The following is a 16,250-nucleotide window of genomic DNA, read 5'->3' as shown; positions in this document are numbered from 1 at the left end:
CAGTGAAACGTGGTGGTAGTGTGATGGTCCAATGCTGCTTAGCTTCTGCAGGACCTGAATGGCTTGTTATAATTAATGGGACCGTGAATTGTGCTCTCTGTCAGAAGTTGGGTTATGGAGCAGGACAATGATCTGAAGCACACAAGAAAGTCCACCTCTCAGTCCACCACTGTCAGTGTTACTGCAGTGATGAGAATGATCCACCACCCAAATAGTACCTGCTCTGTGAGGGTCAATGGGGGTCCTGACCGCTGAAGAACAGGGTAAAAGGGGGCTAACAAAGTATCAGAGAAACAGATGGACTACATAGTGCAGCTATACAGTAAGTGGAGCTGAGAAAACGGGCAATGAGCGTAGAAACAAGGAGGTGGTCATAATGTTATGCCTGATCAGTGTACACATTCATGACAATTCTATAAACATCCATCCATCCATCCATTTTCCAAGCCGCGTCTCCGTCAGGGTCGCAGGGGGGATGCTGGAGCCTATCCCAGCAGTCATCGGGCGGAAGGTAGGATACACCCTGGACAGGTCGCCAGTCCATCGCAGGGCAGACAGACAGACAATCACACCACCCAGGGGCAATTTAGCCTGACTCCATGTCTTTGGACCGTGGGAGGAAACCAGAGAACCCAGAGGAAACCCACGCAGACACGGGGAGAATATAAGATGGCTCATCTGCTACTGAGTGCTGATTGGTTGCCATTACTGCTACCGAGTGCTGATTGGTTGACATTACTGCTACTGAGTGCTGATTGGTTGGCATTACTGCTATTGAGTGCTAATTAGTTGGCATTACTGCTACTGAGTACTGATTGGTTGGCATTATTACTACCGAGTGCTGATTGGTTGGCATTACTGCTACCGAGTGCTGATTGGTTGACATTACTGCTACTGAGTACTGATTGGTTGGCATTACTGCTATTGAGTGCTGATTGGTTGGCATTATTACTACCGAGTGCTGATTGGTTGGCATTACTGCTACTGAGTACTGATTGGTTGGCATTATTACTACCGAGTGTTGATTAGTTGGCATTACTGCTACCGAGTGCTGATTGGTTGACATTGCTGCTACCGAGTGCTGATTGGTTGGCATTACTGCTACCGAGTGCTGATTGGTTGGCATTACTGCTATTGAGTGTTGATTAGTTGGCATTACTGCTACCGAGTGCTGATTGGTTATCATTACTGCTATCGAATGCTGATGGGTTGGCATTACTGCTACTGAGTGCTGATTGGTTGGCATTATTACTACTGAGTGCTGATTGGTTATCATTACTGCTATCAAATGCTGATGGGTTGGCATTACTGCTACTGAGTGCTGATTGGTTGGCATTATTACTACCGAGTGCTGATTGGTTGGTGAACGGAGCAACTCATTAGCTGTTTGTGCCCATTGATGTCATGAATGTACAAGAGGCGCTTTGTAAACTCAGTTTAAAAATGGCTAAAAAGTATAACAGCAGTGGTAAAATGCTTCATGCTGTTCTGTGCTCAGTATTCTTTTACATTAACATGTTTTTAAAAAGTATTCATAAATTATTATTTTGCTCAAATGCTCCATATTAGCCCATTCGCTTTTCACTAGTTTGGGTGCTCCCTCTAGTGTTAGAGAAAGACTTTACAGAGCGGTAATTCTCTGGTATGAGTATGTAAACGATGACCTTGATCCGTTTAATTAGGTTGTATCGCCACCTGCTGTACGTCTCGGGCAACTAAGTTACTCAGTCAGTCAAGCTGAACCTCAAATGGCTCACAATTCCCTATAAAGTGCACTATGTAAGTCATGAAATTAAGGCTTCTACACCCAAAAAGGGCACTACATGTTAAACAGGGAGTTGTGCACCCTGTGGCTGAATTCCCAAAGGCTTTTTATTGATTTAAAATGCAATATGTATTGTTTATTTCATTATCTACATAGTGCACTGCTTATGGAGCCATTTGAGATTCAGCCTGAGAGGCACGAGACAGCTACTCTCATAAATCACTGGCTCTAGATATGGCAAATTTTTTCTCTTCACTATGAAACTTAAAACTAACCCTTTTAATATCGTAAACATTTCTCTTAACCATAAAGCACAAACCTGCACTTGACTGGTAACCATATTAAACATAAAAGTAAAAAAATATTTGTTAATTACTTCAATTAGCCATACAGTTAAATGGCTTTTGCTATGGTCTCATTACAAAAAGTTCATTATTCAGAATTACTGAGTATTTACTTCTCAGGAAGAAATTATTTCTAAAACATACAGTTTTCACTGAGATTCTGAAATTGATCAGTGTTTTCTTATTTGGGATTTGTTCTTATGTTCTATATGACATGTTCTTAAGACCAGAACCTACAAACACTCAAGAGCAAAAAGGTGTTCTGAGCCTTAAGAAGACGTAATGAATCTGATGTACACTTTTTCTTCAGAACCTTTCTGCATTATTATTATTGGTAGTTACTGGTACATGAGGCCCATTATATAATATCTGTGTGATTTTATTTAATTAAATCTAAATTCCTTTTCATATCACCATTTTCAACCCCTCTTTATCTCTTATTTTCATACAGCCTTTTAATTTTTTGTTTACTGTGCCGTTAAGACTGATATATGTAAATGACCTCTGTTCTGTGATTGTGCCTCTTTCAAAAAGCAGGCCAAGCTGAAATCCTCCTTATAACTTCAGCATGAACAGCTTAAACTAAATGTGCTGTGTGAATTCATTTGAAACAGACTGTTTTGAAGGGTACTTTCCATGTATGGTCTATATGGACTGGGGAGTGAATGGTACATTATGAATTTAATGTGAAATTTTGTGCTTACATACTATGTCAAACTCTACTATGTCAAGCGTGGTTCAGTAATGTGGTAGATTTCCCCTACGACAAACTCTCAGCTGGGCATAAATCCTATATTTAGGCTGAATATAACTGGTAGTGTGAACTGCTTAGCTCAGTGGTCTTGTGTCAGTCCTGGAGTGGCCCATTCTCTACGTTGCTCAAACAGGACTCCTCAGGCTTAGACCAGAATCAGGCCTCTCCATACACAACACAAAGCATGATAGCAAACAGATGAGAAAGTTATAGCCTGAGATTTAGCACAAATAGCTGCCCCACCCCACCCCCCCATCACTTGATTGGCAGGAAATGACAAAAGAAATATAAGAAATAGGTAATAACTTTATTCATAAGGCAGCTTTCAAACACAAAGTTCAGTTTCATTGTATCTTTAAAAATGAGTAAAACAAAGTAAATAAAACTGTACCAAGCTAAAATAGTATAAAATAGCATAAATGAACTAAATCAGTAACTTTAAAAGGTTCTAAATAATAACATCATTAGGATGTAAACAAAGTCACTCAGAGCGGAATCAGAGCAGAGCTTACAGAGTCAGAATCGTTCAAAGCGGTGGTGATAGGAACCAGACGTCTGAAGTGTTTAAGGTCTCACAGAAAGCTACTACGTGAACTGGTTACAAAAACTCTGGTGTAGTGCGGCTCCTCACCTTCCTCGAACCCCAAGAAAGCCCATATACACACAGAAAAACAATAAATTAAGGTTTTGTTTATTGTAAAGACAATCAGTAACACCAATAAATCACCTATATGTTAAGGCCATAAATGCTCTTTAATGTCATAATTTCAAATGAATTGTTGGATCTTCTCTGAAAATAAAAGCAAAAAACCCAAAGAGAGCCCTGACCTGCCTTCTGCTTAGGTGTGTATATGTGTGTGTGTGTGTGTGTGTGTGTGTGTGTGTGTGTGTGAGAATGTTTGACCAGTTAAACATTTATCCCAGCTCATCAGCAAACACTGTGTGTGTGTGTGTGTGTGTGTGTGAGAGAGAGAGAGAGAGAGAGAGAGAGAGAGAAGGAGAGAGAGAGAGAGAGAGAGAGAGAGATACACAGAGAGAGAGAAAGAGACAGAGAGAAGGAGAGAGAGAGGGACAGAGAGAGAGAGAGAGAAGGAGAGAGAGAGAGAGGGACAGAGAGAGAGAGAGAGAAGGAGAGAGAGAGGGACAGAGAGAGAGAGAGAGAAGGAGAGAGAGAGGGACAGAGAGAGAGAGAAAGGGGGGACTTTACAGACAAAAATAACTCTGTTGACAGTGTAAATCTGTCAGCTTTAACTAAGCTGGACCCAAGTGCATTTGCTAGCTATACCATATTATTTAATGCTACCTTAAATGCGTAGTCCTGCAGCGGGGAAAAGCCGGTTTAGCTCCAAATCTCTTCCGTACAGCTGTAGTTGTGTTCAGTGACGGCAGGAATCACGTCCGAGGCATGTGGTCCTTACAACTATAGCAAGACAAGAACAAACACACACACACGAACACAAACACACAGAAAAACACACACTTTGAACACTCAGTAAAGCCAGGGGTGACGAGGAGTCTAAAGGTCACAGTCCACATTAACCAATGTGTCCTGGTCACTTCTGAGACATAACAAGTTCTGAACATGACTAGATTCTCTCTCTCTCTCTCTCTCTCTCTCTCTCTCTCCCTCTCCATCAATCCACTGTTTGGTATTATGTACCATGAACATAAAAAATCTTTATCTATCTTGGAACAGGTCAACATAAGTTCCAATAAAAAAGAAAATAATTTATAGAAAATACACAGCACTCAATATAATCAGCAGGTAACATAAAACTGTATATACCTATAACATCCAATCGACAATGCTGTAAAAAAGTTATACACCACTCTTTTGTCTATTAGTCATTTCTAGCAAAACAGTTAACCCCTTAAATGGCCATCATCCACCAGCAGACCCACACACTTCTATAACCTAACAGCTCAACCAGTTTGCGGTGAAGTTCCTGTAGTTACAGTTTAAAGACATAAACCTGAGGTAAAAGCTGTTGAGTTCTTCTTCCTCTTTATTGTGCGCACATATTACTAAGCCATATGTAACTACAAGGTGGTCTGGAAACTCACTGGTGGGTCCAACACCCAACTGATACAATATTTCATGTGTATGTTCAGGTGTAAACAGATAATGTTGTGGCTTGCTTGATGTTCTGAGTATATTGGCTTTGCGTCTCCACTTACTCAATGGTGCGTCTTTGTTCTGAGTTGTCTTAACCGCATCTTTGGTGATGACCATCTTTAGAATGACGTAAAGCCAGGGGTGACGAGGAGTCTGGAAGCTCTGGCAGACGTGAGGTAAGTAAAGAGGAGCGGAGATTTACCAGTGAGTAATGTCTTCTGGGTTCCTCTAGAGGGCGCTCCCGGGTGAGTCCAAAATGAATAGGTTGAGATGGAGCATTTGAGTAAAATCATAGTTTATAAATGACTAAACATTTTAGCGTAAAAGAACATAATCGTTTCCTGAACACTGAATATCATGAAACATTTTAGCACTGCTGTTATATTTTTAAGAACTTTTAAACTCGAGTTATCAGAGTTTAAAACGGCACCTCATGTGTGTCCATGATGTCTGTGAGCGCGAACAGCCAATGAGCTGCTCCGCTCGCCAACCAATCAGGATTCAGTAGCAGTAATGCCAGCGTTCTGCTGCCCAGAACCCTTTTGCTGTAGAAAAAAGGAAATATACAGGTTAGATTTCAGATTTTTTAGTGAAATACATCCTTCTACTTTCTAAAATTAAAGGAAAGGTTTGGGCAACTTTTCGTTTTCATCCATTAAGCTACTCCCATTCATCGAGGACTCATTCCCGGGTGCCCTCCGTCGTTTTACAGTCCTGTTTTTGATATAACGTGGGAAATAGGAAGCGGCCAGGCTCCTCATAGACCACCCCTGGCAAAGCAGCTCACTCTCCTGTACTTGTTCACGTCTAGCTGTTGTAATAGTACATCCCTCTCTGATTTGTCCTCTATTGCCCTCTTCAATACTGTGTGTTTTAACTGCCACAGCAATGTATGGACGCCCGGTGAGTTTGCACAGAAGGGCCGAGCGTTTGCAGTGCGTCTGGCTGAGCGCGGTCACTTGCGTTGAGTGTGTTTCTGGCCTAAAAGCAGCCACGTGCATCTCTTGTACAGTGATAGGAAACACAGCAGCTCACAACACTGATGCGCTGCACTGACCAGTGTGAACATGCATGCGCCGCAACTCTTAGGGCAGATTTCCATGCACCAACATGACGCTTGGTTAGACTGGTTGTTCTACATGGTTGTGTAGAACATCTGAGGGTTTTATGGATCAGCCCAAAAAGTTTGGTCACTCCTGGTGTGAGTAGTTATTGTAGGAATTATCTTCATTTATTTATTTATTCTTCCTCTCGCCACTTTCTCCACTGCCCACTGAGAGAACTTGACTTCCTCCTAACCTTTTGGCCTGGTTGCTCCACAGTGTTCCCCCTCCCCTCTTACATATTGGCTGAGACCACCGCGCACGGCCACCTCCCCCTAACTAGCGCACTCCTCTCACACGCTGCTGTGTGCGGTCCGGTCAGGGCCAAAGTCCTCTTGCTGTGGGCTGCTGTCCGGTGTCCAGCCTCTCTCTGGCTTTAACCGCGCTCTCGACATGTGGTGCAGCAGAACGGCGCTCGGACGGCTCGCGCTCCAAACGGCTCCGCTTTCTCTCGCGGGATTTCGTCGAGACATGTCCGCCTTACCGCGCGTGTACGTCACGCGCCAGATCCCTCCGCGCGGACTGCAGGTCCTCCGCGAGTCCGGCCAGTAAGTGTGGCGAGCTTAAAGGGGAATTCCACCCAATTTTTCAAAATGACAGCATAATTCAGTGATGAGCTGTGAACACAGCCATCCAGCGCGGCGTGGTGTGAAATGGTTAACGGCAGAGAAAATTACAGGCTCTGATTTATTTACAGCGGTGGTGATGGGAACCAGGGGTCATGACGTCTGCAGCACAAATACAGCTCAGGCCATTTTACTTACTGTCCAAAACTGCCAGTGAACCTACACGTCTTTCGAGTGTATATATGTAATGTTGGTAGTGTTGACAGAGGACTGTTTCGCCTTTGAACTCCTTCCATGTATCCCTCCGCCATGAACAGATGAAGATAAACTGATTAAAATACGTTTTATGTCAGATTTGATCTCAGAACTACCCCAAAACAACGTCTCAGTCGTCAAGCTGAGTGTTCATGACCATTTCAGTGAGAACTTTCTGTGAGAGAGCTGTCAGAGGTGGAAGTCTGGTTCCTATCACCACCACCACCAGCAGTCGTGGGCTGGAGGTTAGGGAACCAGCCCTGTGACCAGAAGGGTGCTGGTTCGATCCCCTTGGCTGACAGTCCATGCCCTTGAGCAAGGCACCTGACCATCAATTGCTCCCTGGGAGCTGTGGATAGGGCTGCCTGCCGCTTTGTGTAATAACTTTCTGTGAGGGAATTCTTGGAGGCATTAAACTCTTCAGACATCTGGTTCCTATCACCAACACTGTGAACAATTCTGACTGTCATTTTCTCTAGAATGGAGCAGTTGAAAGGGACCCAGGGAACATAATTCTCTTTCTAATTCGGTAAATCTTGTTCTTGCAGGCAAACAGTAAACATGTACTGAAGCATAGACTTTGACTAATATTCCAGTGACCAATAAATGACCGATATATTTTACAATATTTCTTTCTTCTCTATGTAAACTGGGTAGTCCTAATGTTGGGTAGGCATTCCCCTCACCAATCACTTGGCCAATGTCTCTTGTGCCAGTGTTGTGTCCCACACAAAGTAGTTTCAGAGTCAGAGAAACTTAGCCAGGTAAAACTAACCCAACACTGCTAGCAAGCTAGACCACCTGTCAGTAGCTGGCTGTCACCAGTTCATTCACTTATCCATACACGAATACAGTTCATTCATCCATTCCTTCATTTACTCGTTGCTCTGTCTATTTATTCGTCTTCCCTTCTGCACATATTCATCTGTGCCTTTTTTTGTCCAGTGCTTTAGCTGCAGTAAATAAGTTTTGGGGATTTGGAGACCCCTCTGGTGGACATGTGTAATTGCATGCAATGTGTTGAACATTTTATAACGTGGGTTGTGCTTCGGACCTCTTCCCCAAATGGATGAATCTGATGATTGTGAGAGTGTTGACAGTGAATTCAACGTGAAATCGGTCAGTACTTGATAAAGGTTGTGTCTTCTGAGGACGTAAGTGAATGATCTACTATTGTCATTATATTTTCATCAGTATGATGTTGTTTTTTGTATTTGAGACTGAAACATCGAGCCGGATCTTCTTTTTGAGCCTGTGTGCGATGTTAATACGTCTAATACGTTAATACGCCTTTTGCTTTGAATGACCAATAATTAATATGTTTATTTTATTGAAATAAATGTTTGCACATTCCATTTTGTCACTACAACAAACAACACTATCTTAATAACTAATAACTTAATAACTAATAACTAATCAAATAACACTATCCAAACCTTAATGAATGACCATTTTAGCTAATATTTAGTTTAATTAAGTTTGAGATAATTTTGAGCAGACGTCAAAAACACTAGCCAGCACATGACTTTCAAAAACAGCTTTGAACAGCTGTACACAGTACATCATAATATTTCTCAATAAAACAAAAAAACCTCAGAAACTCTGTGTTTTGGTAGTGACAATTACGAATGTTCCGCCCTGACTCTCAGACTTTGAGACGTATTTACTTCAAAACAGTGGGATCTAACTGCTGACCATGTGGCCATGAGGGTCAGGGATGCAGTCTCACTTCCTGTTCTAAAATGCAGGGGTGTGGCTAAAATAAGGCTCCGCCTATGGACTAAATCTCTGTTTCCGTAGTGACATAAAAATGTTGGCGAGCATTTTTGAATACATTTTTAATTAAAAATTTTAACTTGTAATACATATTTCAGCTTAATTTTAAAATAAACTTTAAAATCCAAAAATAATTCTAAGTTTTATTTTCACAAGTTGAAATTTAGGGGTTAAGGTTTGGTACAGACACCTCCCAAAACAAAGTACCCTACAATAGATGGCATTGCATACATTTAGCTTATTACTGTCTCAGTTAATGAGTTGAATGTTTGAGTTGGTATGTAGATCACATACATACATAATCCTGATAAATATCTAAGGATACATGGATAAGTGATTTTTGAAATTATTTTTTTACTGTGGGACGCAGTTTGAACTAATTCAGTAGAATTAGTAGAACAAGCCACAGGTGTGGGTGATAATGAGTGGGTGGAGCCAATGTGAAGTTGGAGCCAGATTGTTGATACAGTGACACGTGCTCGGTTTCCATCCATGCATATTAAAGCGTATTTTGTTGAACTTGTTGAATAAAAAATAAAAGACTTGACAGAAATAGAAAATTGTGAACAGGCTCAGCAAAATTCACATAAAAGTTTCTACACTTGTTTGAAGTGATGAAACTTTTTTCTCTGATCGTAATCCACTCACAGCGCCAGCTTCTCTGGATCCATACATTTCTTTCTCTCTGTTCCTCTCTCTTCTTCCTCAGAGTGCAGTTTGAGCTGTGGGACTCTGACGACCCCATCCCTCGTCAAGAACTGCTAAAAAAGGTGAAAGGCTGTGATGGACTGCTTTGTGTCCTGACGGAGAAGATCGATGCTGAAGTATTAAATGCTGCAGGTCTGGCAAGAAACCTCTTATCCAGTAATGACGGCTCCTTAGACAAAGTATAAATCTATAAATGTGTAGCTTAAAGTCTGTTTTGCTGTATTCAGGTCCAAACCTAAAGGTCCTCAGTACCATGTCAGTGGGGTTTGACCATCTGTCCCTGGGTGAGCTAAAGAAAAGGTCAGTGGATGTGCAAAAAAGAGAAAAATGCATTTACACTACTACTCAAAGACTCAGAATCAGAGCAATCAGCGCTTTCAGTATTATAAAAACCAATTTGGCTGCAATGATTCCAAATGCTAGTTCTGCATTTCAGATAATTAGTGGCAAGAAATGGAGAAATGTTAGATCCAGAAAGATGGACAGAGCTGTAGATGATTCTACAATGACTGTAAAAGCTATCATTAGGACCATTTCTGACCATTAAGGGGCCTTAAGTAAGACCGACTTCAGGGGGCCCCACCCAACTCTATCATAAAAAGAATTATAGATTTAATATGTGAATATTCAATAATGTATGGGGTAAATAGAATAATTTAAAATATAAAATAAAAAACGTCATTGCGATGCTTGTTTATCAGTTACCATCAAGCAAGTCTTCATTCTCTGCTTGTAACATGACTGACACAAACATTAAAAAATATTCAGGTTTTTAAGTGGACTCATATTTCTTGCACTCATAGCAAAAAACTGACCTTAATTACAATATATGTACATACATTTAGCCTATAATATGCTTATCCTTTAATAACCTTTCTGTTGAAACTATTTTGCTGCTCTCAAGCTACGTGAAATATTCATTAAAACATCCAAAATACATTTTGCTGTCCAGTATATAGATTTAAGTCTTAGGTTATTATTGTATATATTATAACAAATATTAATCTGACCAGTGATTCCAAATAGTATGTTTCTGTCACACTAAAACAGCTGCTAACATCTCCAAAAGCTTCTATTTAGGGGTAGTCGTGGGCTGAAGGTTAGGGAATTGGCCCTGTGACTGGAAGGTTGCCGGTTTGATCCCCAGCACCAACAGTCCATGACTGAGGTGTCCTTGAGCAAGACGCCTAACCCCCAATTGCGCCCCGGGCGCTGTGGATAGGGCTGCCCACCGCTCCGGGCAAGTGTGTGTGTATTCACTGGTGTGTATGTGGTGTTTTACTTCACGGATGGGTTAAACGCGAAGGTGGGATTAAAAAAGTATCACTTAAGTTGTTGAGATATCAAGTTTGATTTTATAATGATGTTTCTTCAGGGGGATCCGTGTAGGATACACTCCTGAGGTGCTGACCGACGCTGTGGCCGAGCTGACCATTGCCCTTCTCCTTGCTACGTCACGAAGACTCATTGAGGCCACACACGAAGCCAAAACGTACATAAACACAGTCAGATTCATACATGCTAAAGCAGACGTGATCTAAAAATGTCACCTGGGAGAGAAATGACACAATACAATATGACTAGGGGCTGGTTTTACCCAGACTAAACTACAGTCTAGACTACAGATGATCTGTAATGGTAAATAAGTGCTGATGTTATAATTTAGTTCTTGAATATGTTTAATTCATTCCAGCTAACCTAAACATAAATTTGAAAGCATTTTACTCTCATACTGTGAAATAAGGAGGGTCTCTGAGCTGGTTGAGCCTTTTCTCTAGATGATAGAGTATTGTGCAAATGACCAGGTCAAAATGGCCATTAAGCACAAGAGAACATACAAACTCCACAAGAAAAGGACTCTGGTTGCCCAGCCGGGCAATCAAACCCAGGCCCTTTGTGCTATTAAGCAACAGCATCATGGTGAATGTTAGTTTTTTTTCCATGGTAGACAAAAATCATTAGCAAATCTCATTATTCCTGACTAGTTTGGAAATTCGCAATCCTAAACTGAAGTGTATGTGTTTAGAGGTGGCTGGGGAACGTGGAGAACTCTGTGGCTGTGTGGGTATGAACTGGCCGACAGCACAGTCGGCATCTTTGGACTCGGAAGGATTGGTGAGCGATCAGTTCTTGAAGCAGTTCATGTTAATCTCAGATCTTACCGGGGACAATTACTATTCGCCCTCTTGTTGTTTACACATTCAAGATTTGTCATTTACAATTCATTCTTAAGACTTTTTAGTCAGTAAACTACAGTAAGTTACTTAGTAAATACTGGTAATTGAAAGGTGGACCTACAGTAAGGTGTTAAACAATTCAATTACCGATTATTATTACATTCTGGAAACTGTTAACGACCTGTAATAAAATGAAGCTCTGTTTGTGGTACACTATAATAAACAGTAACTGTGACTAGAGGCTAGGGAACTAGAGGCTAGGGGACTAGAGGCTAGGGGACTAGAGGCTGTTACTGCAACAAATAGGGAACAAACTCACTGTTCATACCCTTGATTTCAGATGAAGTGCTGGATGCGTTTGTCTGCACGTTTTTGAACATACCGTGTCGTGTGCATTCTCAGTTGTGAGTTGTGTATGTTGGTGTTGTAGGAGTGGCCATTGCTGAGCGTCTGAAGCCCTTTAAGGTGAAAAAGTTCATCTACACAGATGTGGCACCAAGACCCGAACTTGCAGCTGCGATCCAGGCAGAGTACGGTAAAGAGAGTGTACAGTTTACTGCACTGAGCTTCACGTTTTAACTCGTATTTCAAACGGATTCCTTTACATACCTATCAGCGACTGCAAAATCCAGGACCTGGATTTAAGGTTCAGATCAGAAGACGTCTTCATAGAGACAAACTTGCGAATGTCTGTCTGGTGTTAATCAAAAACAACAGATTGTGAACAATTCTGACCATTGTTTTGAGAAATGTGACAACTGAGACTAACTACTGGAGTATAAAATGAGGCTGTAAATATATTTAACATTATATTGGCTAATATTAGCAGTTGGCCTTTATCCCATTAAAATTGGTATTGGACCTAGAAAATATCACTGTGTATGATGACACCTGGTCTTTGCACTAGGCAAAGGTGTATGTATATAATTATATATATATATATATATATATATATATATATATACACACTGCTCAAAAAAATAAAGGGAACACTCAAATAACACATCCTAGATCTGATTGAATGAAATATTCTCATTGAATACTTTGTTCTGTACAAAGTTGAATGTGCTGACAACAAAATCACACAAAAATCATCAATGGAAATCAAATTTATTAACTAGTGGAGGCCTGGATTTGGAGTCACACACAAAATTCAAGTGGAAAAACACACTACAGGCTGATCCAACTTTGATGTAATGTCCTTAAAACAAGTCAAAATGAGGCTCAGTATTGTCTGTGGCCTCCACGTGCCTGTATGACCTCCCTACAACGCCTGGGCATGCTCCTGAGGAGGTGGCAGATGCTCTCCTGAGGGATCTCCTCCCAGACCTGGACTAAAGCATCCACCAACTCCTGGACAGTCTGTGGTGCAACGTGACGTTGGTGGATGGAGCGAGACATGATGTCCCAGATGTGCTCAATCGGATTAGTGAAATTTCCTCACCACTAAATATTCCACAGTCAACTGTCAGTGGTATTATAACAAAGTGGACGAGATTGAGAACGACAGCGACTCAGCCACAAAGTGGATGGCCATTTGTAAAATAGCTGCTTCTTGCAACTGTTGCGATTACTGCAGTCCTGGTTATAATGGCCTATTCTATATACTGTGTGTATCTATATATGTACACTATCTGTATGGTATTCATTATGAAGTGGATGTTCTTTGGTGTGATTTTCTGGGTGTTGAGAGGGAAAAATAAAAAATAAAAATATACAACTAATAAGGTTATACAAGTGCAGCAAAGAAACGCAAAAACGGGAGGAAGCAAAAAGCTGATGATGAAGTGTGTGTGTATTTGTGTGCGCACAGTCTCCATGGATGAGCTGGCGAGGCAGTCTGATTTCCTGGCAGTGTGCTGTGCTCTGACTCCAGAGACTCAGGGCATCTGCAACAAGAATCTTTTTTCCAAGATGAAGAACACCTCCATCTTCATCAACACCAGCAGGTAGAACAAACAAGCACTCAGTGCACTGTTTACATGACAACTTAAATGATCAGAAAACTGCTGAAAGTAGTGACAGTATTATTGGTGTGCATGTCAACACACCCAATGTGAAGTAGGTTAAACAATCTCAACAAGCAGCACAATCAGCCCTGATGAAAAGAAAGACATTCTAGAAGAGAGGACAAAAAAGCAAATGAATTAGCAGCAATTTCAAACTTTTAAACTATTTCTTTTAGGGGCGGAGTGGTAAACCAGGAGGATCTGTATGAAGCTTTGTCCACAGGACAGATCGCTGGAGCTGGACTAGATGTCACTGTGCCAGAACCACTGCCCACCAACCACCCGCTCTTTACGCTCAAAAACTGCGGTGAGTTCCAGTGTGAACTGATCATGATGGGGATTTCCTAAAACAGTGTTCACGAAGCCTGGTCCTGGAGATCTCCCTTCAATATACAGTGTAGTTTTACACCTGCTTCTGTTAATAAACCTCTTCAGAAGTTCTTGATTGGCTGAATCTTATCGATTAGTGTCAGCAGGTCGGAGGTTGGAAATAAATTCTCCAGGAGATCTTCAGGAGGAGAGCTGGGGACCACTGACTGAATAAATGTCCCGAACTAAGCCGTTACACATACGAATGCCTTCAGCACTGTTATAAACATGTCATGGAAATGTCATGTACTGTTATGAGCTGTCATAACAGATTTCCTTCACGTTAGCTTTTCCGGTAATTGTCATGACAGATTCCATAATGTTTAATGTCCCGGCAGCTTATGTCACATGCTGATTTTTGCTAAGTGTACTCTAGTTAGCTGCAATGACATCGAACGTTTTGACAAGACAATTAATGTCCATGGTCACATGACACTGTTATATAAGGATCATTCTACTGACATGGTGAAAATCCAGCCTTTTAACTGAGACACTTTTGCTTTGAGTGACCCTAAACTTTAATTATGTTTATTTTATTACAATATATAAACAGTTCATTTTGTCAACACCAGCACAATCTTAACACCACTGTGACAAGTTTAGATACTCATGAGCAGAACTCAAAAACCGCTGGTGCATGACTAGCGAAGACCCAGCTTTGAACAGTTGGACACACAACAGAGAAGCGTTTATTAAACTGCAGGAAATATGTTTCAGTAGTTACAATTCTTCATGATATACAACAGTGATGTTCAGACTTTGGGCCTCATTTACTTCATAACAACGGGATCCAACTGCTCACCATGTGGCCATGAGGAACAGGGATGCAGTCTCACTTCCTGCTCTGAAGTACAAGGGTGTGGCTAAAATTAAGCTCCGCCCACAGCCTAAACTGTTTCAGTAGTGACATGAAAATGTGGGACAGCTTTTGAGTCACAAAGTTATTTAATAATTGAACTCAACAAATCTGAAAAATCTGAACACTGAAAAGTTTTTAGCAAGTTGAAATTTAATGAGATTTTTAAGATTGTTTTGGTACTATGGGTTTGAACTAATTCAGTAGAATGGCCCCTACACTGTTATATGTTATATATATATATATATATATATATATATATATATATATATATATATATATATATATATATATATATGGAATGATTGTTATGTAGCTACAAATATTTTTACACTCTGTAAAAATGCAGGTCTTTATGAACTTTAACTTTGAGTGACAGGCTCATAAATAGTACAACTTTTTTTTTTTCATCTGAAATTTTTACTGACAATCCCGCTTCTGTGTGTGTGTGTGTGTGTGTGTGTGTGTGTGTGTGTGTAGTGATTCTTCCCCACATTGCGAGTGCCTCCTACACCACGCGGAACGCCATGTCTGCTCTTGCCGCCAATAATTTGCTTGCCGGACTCCGAGGAGAACCGATGCCCAAAGAACTTCAACTCTGAAGCCTCTGCTGTAGAACTCATGCCCAATACACTGCAACTCTACAGCCTGAAGCCCTGAAGCCATGCTGAAAAGGAAAGAGTAGTCAGGAACTACAGCTGTAAAGGCCAAGGAAGATCAGTCACAGAAAAATGATTGTTATTTTGATTATGTATGAGTGTAGACAAGAGCAATGTCCTTACCTTTAGAAAAACCTTTCAGATTACTATTAGATTTAACTCACTCACCACAGCGTTAGCCTAAACTACAGCCCCAGCCTAAAACTGCTTTCAGAAAGTTTGCTAACTTGCTAACACTGGTCAGATATCAGGTTTGTTTTTTTTTGTAGCTAGCTTAGCTTAAAGCCCACAAGGCTAGGTTAGCACTAGCTATTAGCACCCAGCTATTACTTCTATCATGCTATTAGTAACTCAGCTAGTGTTAGCGCTAGCCTAGCTAAAGTTACGGCTGATGATTGAGTCACTGGTGAACGGCTTACAATCCTGAAGGACAGCAGAGGAAGGAGGCATGTCAGAAGGTCTTTAAAGAGCAATTTGACTCTTGAACTGAAGTCTCTTGTTTTTAAGAAATGCAGCTCTTATCTGCAGGGAATTAACAGACCAGTGAAATAGAGACCTTTGGGACAAATGGTCAAAGTAAGAGATCAATGATCTACACAGAACAAACTCAACAGAAGCCAACTTCGCAGGCGCGTTACAGCTTAACCTGCTGGAAATGCTGAAACCTAGTGACGGATAAAAATACAAAATCTTTTCCACAATTTGATTCATTAAAAATGTTACATGTAGGATTTGTGAAACACTTAGATTACATCTATTTAATAAAAGCATAAAGCATGAAATCCAAGTTTTG

General features: G+C 40.9%; 2 protein-coding genes across 3 annotated transcripts; one reads left to right on the top strand and one right to left on the bottom strand.

Annotated features, from left to right (window-relative positions):
- Positions 1 to 3,151: 3,151 nt before the first annotated feature.
- Positions 3,152 to 6,481, bottom strand: LOC119262015. Of its 2 annotated transcripts, XM_037532782.1 has the most exons (5): positions 6,380 to 6,481; positions 5,410 to 5,524; positions 5,042 to 5,141; positions 4,167 to 4,283; positions 3,152 to 3,498 (listed from the first exon to the last, which is right to left on the bottom strand). In XM_037532782.1, the coding sequence occupies exons 1-4, from the start codon at positions 6,475 to 6,477 to the stop codon at positions 4,240 to 4,242; spliced, it is 357 nt and encodes a 118-aa protein (XP_037388679.1). In that variant the 5' UTR covers positions 6,478 to 6,481; the 3' UTR covers positions 3,152 to 3,498; positions 4,167 to 4,239. The 2 variants fall into 2 exon arrangements, 1 of the variants encoding a protein (XP_037388679.1); XR_005129357.1 differs by lacking the exon at positions 6,380 to 6,481 and having other exon boundaries at positions 5,042 to 5,207; positions 5,410 to 6,364.
- On the top strand, positions 6,398 to 16,239 carry grhprb (glyoxylate reductase/hydroxypyruvate reductase b). Its single transcript, XM_017725525.2, has 9 exons — positions 6,398 to 6,630; positions 9,389 to 9,519; positions 9,615 to 9,687; positions 10,763 to 10,879; positions 11,414 to 11,502; positions 11,995 to 12,099; positions 13,378 to 13,513; positions 13,750 to 13,880; positions 15,279 to 16,239. The coding sequence occupies exons 1-9, from the start codon at positions 6,476 to 6,478 to the stop codon at positions 15,398 to 15,400; spliced, it is 1,059 nt and encodes a 352-aa protein (XP_017581014.1). The 5' UTR covers positions 6,398 to 6,475; the 3' UTR covers positions 15,401 to 16,239.
- Positions 16,240 to 16,250: the final 11 nt, after the last annotated feature.

The sequence above is a fragment of the Pygocentrus nattereri genome, chromosome 22 (genome assembly GCF_015220715.1).
Source record: "Pygocentrus nattereri isolate fPygNat1 chromosome 22, fPygNat1.pri, whole genome shotgun sequence".
Lineage (NCBI taxonomy): Eukaryota > Metazoa > Chordata > Actinopteri > Characiformes > Serrasalmidae > Pygocentrus > Pygocentrus nattereri.
This window is presented reverse-complemented; position numbering and strand designations above follow the sequence as displayed.

Excerpts from the sequence above, each read along its gene's own strand:
- grhprb (XM_017725525.2), top strand. The coding sequence starts at position 6,476 with ATGTGGTGCAGCAGAACGGCGCTCGGACGGCTCGCGCTCCAAACGGCT. Across the intron at positions 11,503-11,994 it reads CTTTGGACTCGGAAGGATTG|GAGTGGCCATTGCTGAGCGT; the intron begins GTGAGCGATCAG and ends TTGGTGTTGTAG. Across the intron at positions 12,100-13,377 it reads TGCGATCCAGGCAGAGTACG|TCTCCATGGATGAGCTGGCG; the intron begins GTAAAGAGAGTG and ends GTGTGCGCACAG.
- LOC119262015 (XM_037532782.1), bottom strand. The coding sequence starts at position 6,477 with ATGTCGAGAGCGCGGTTAAAGCCAGAGAGAGGCTGGACACCGGACAGC. Across the intron at positions 5,525-6,379 it reads CGGACCGCACACAGCAGCGT|CAAAAGGGTTCTGGGCAGCA; the intron begins GTGAGAGGAGTG and ends TTTTTTCTACAG. Across the intron at positions 5,142-5,409 it reads ACATCATGGACACACATGAG|AGCTTCCAGACTCCTCGTCA; the intron begins GTGCCGTTTTAA and ends CACGTCTGCCAG.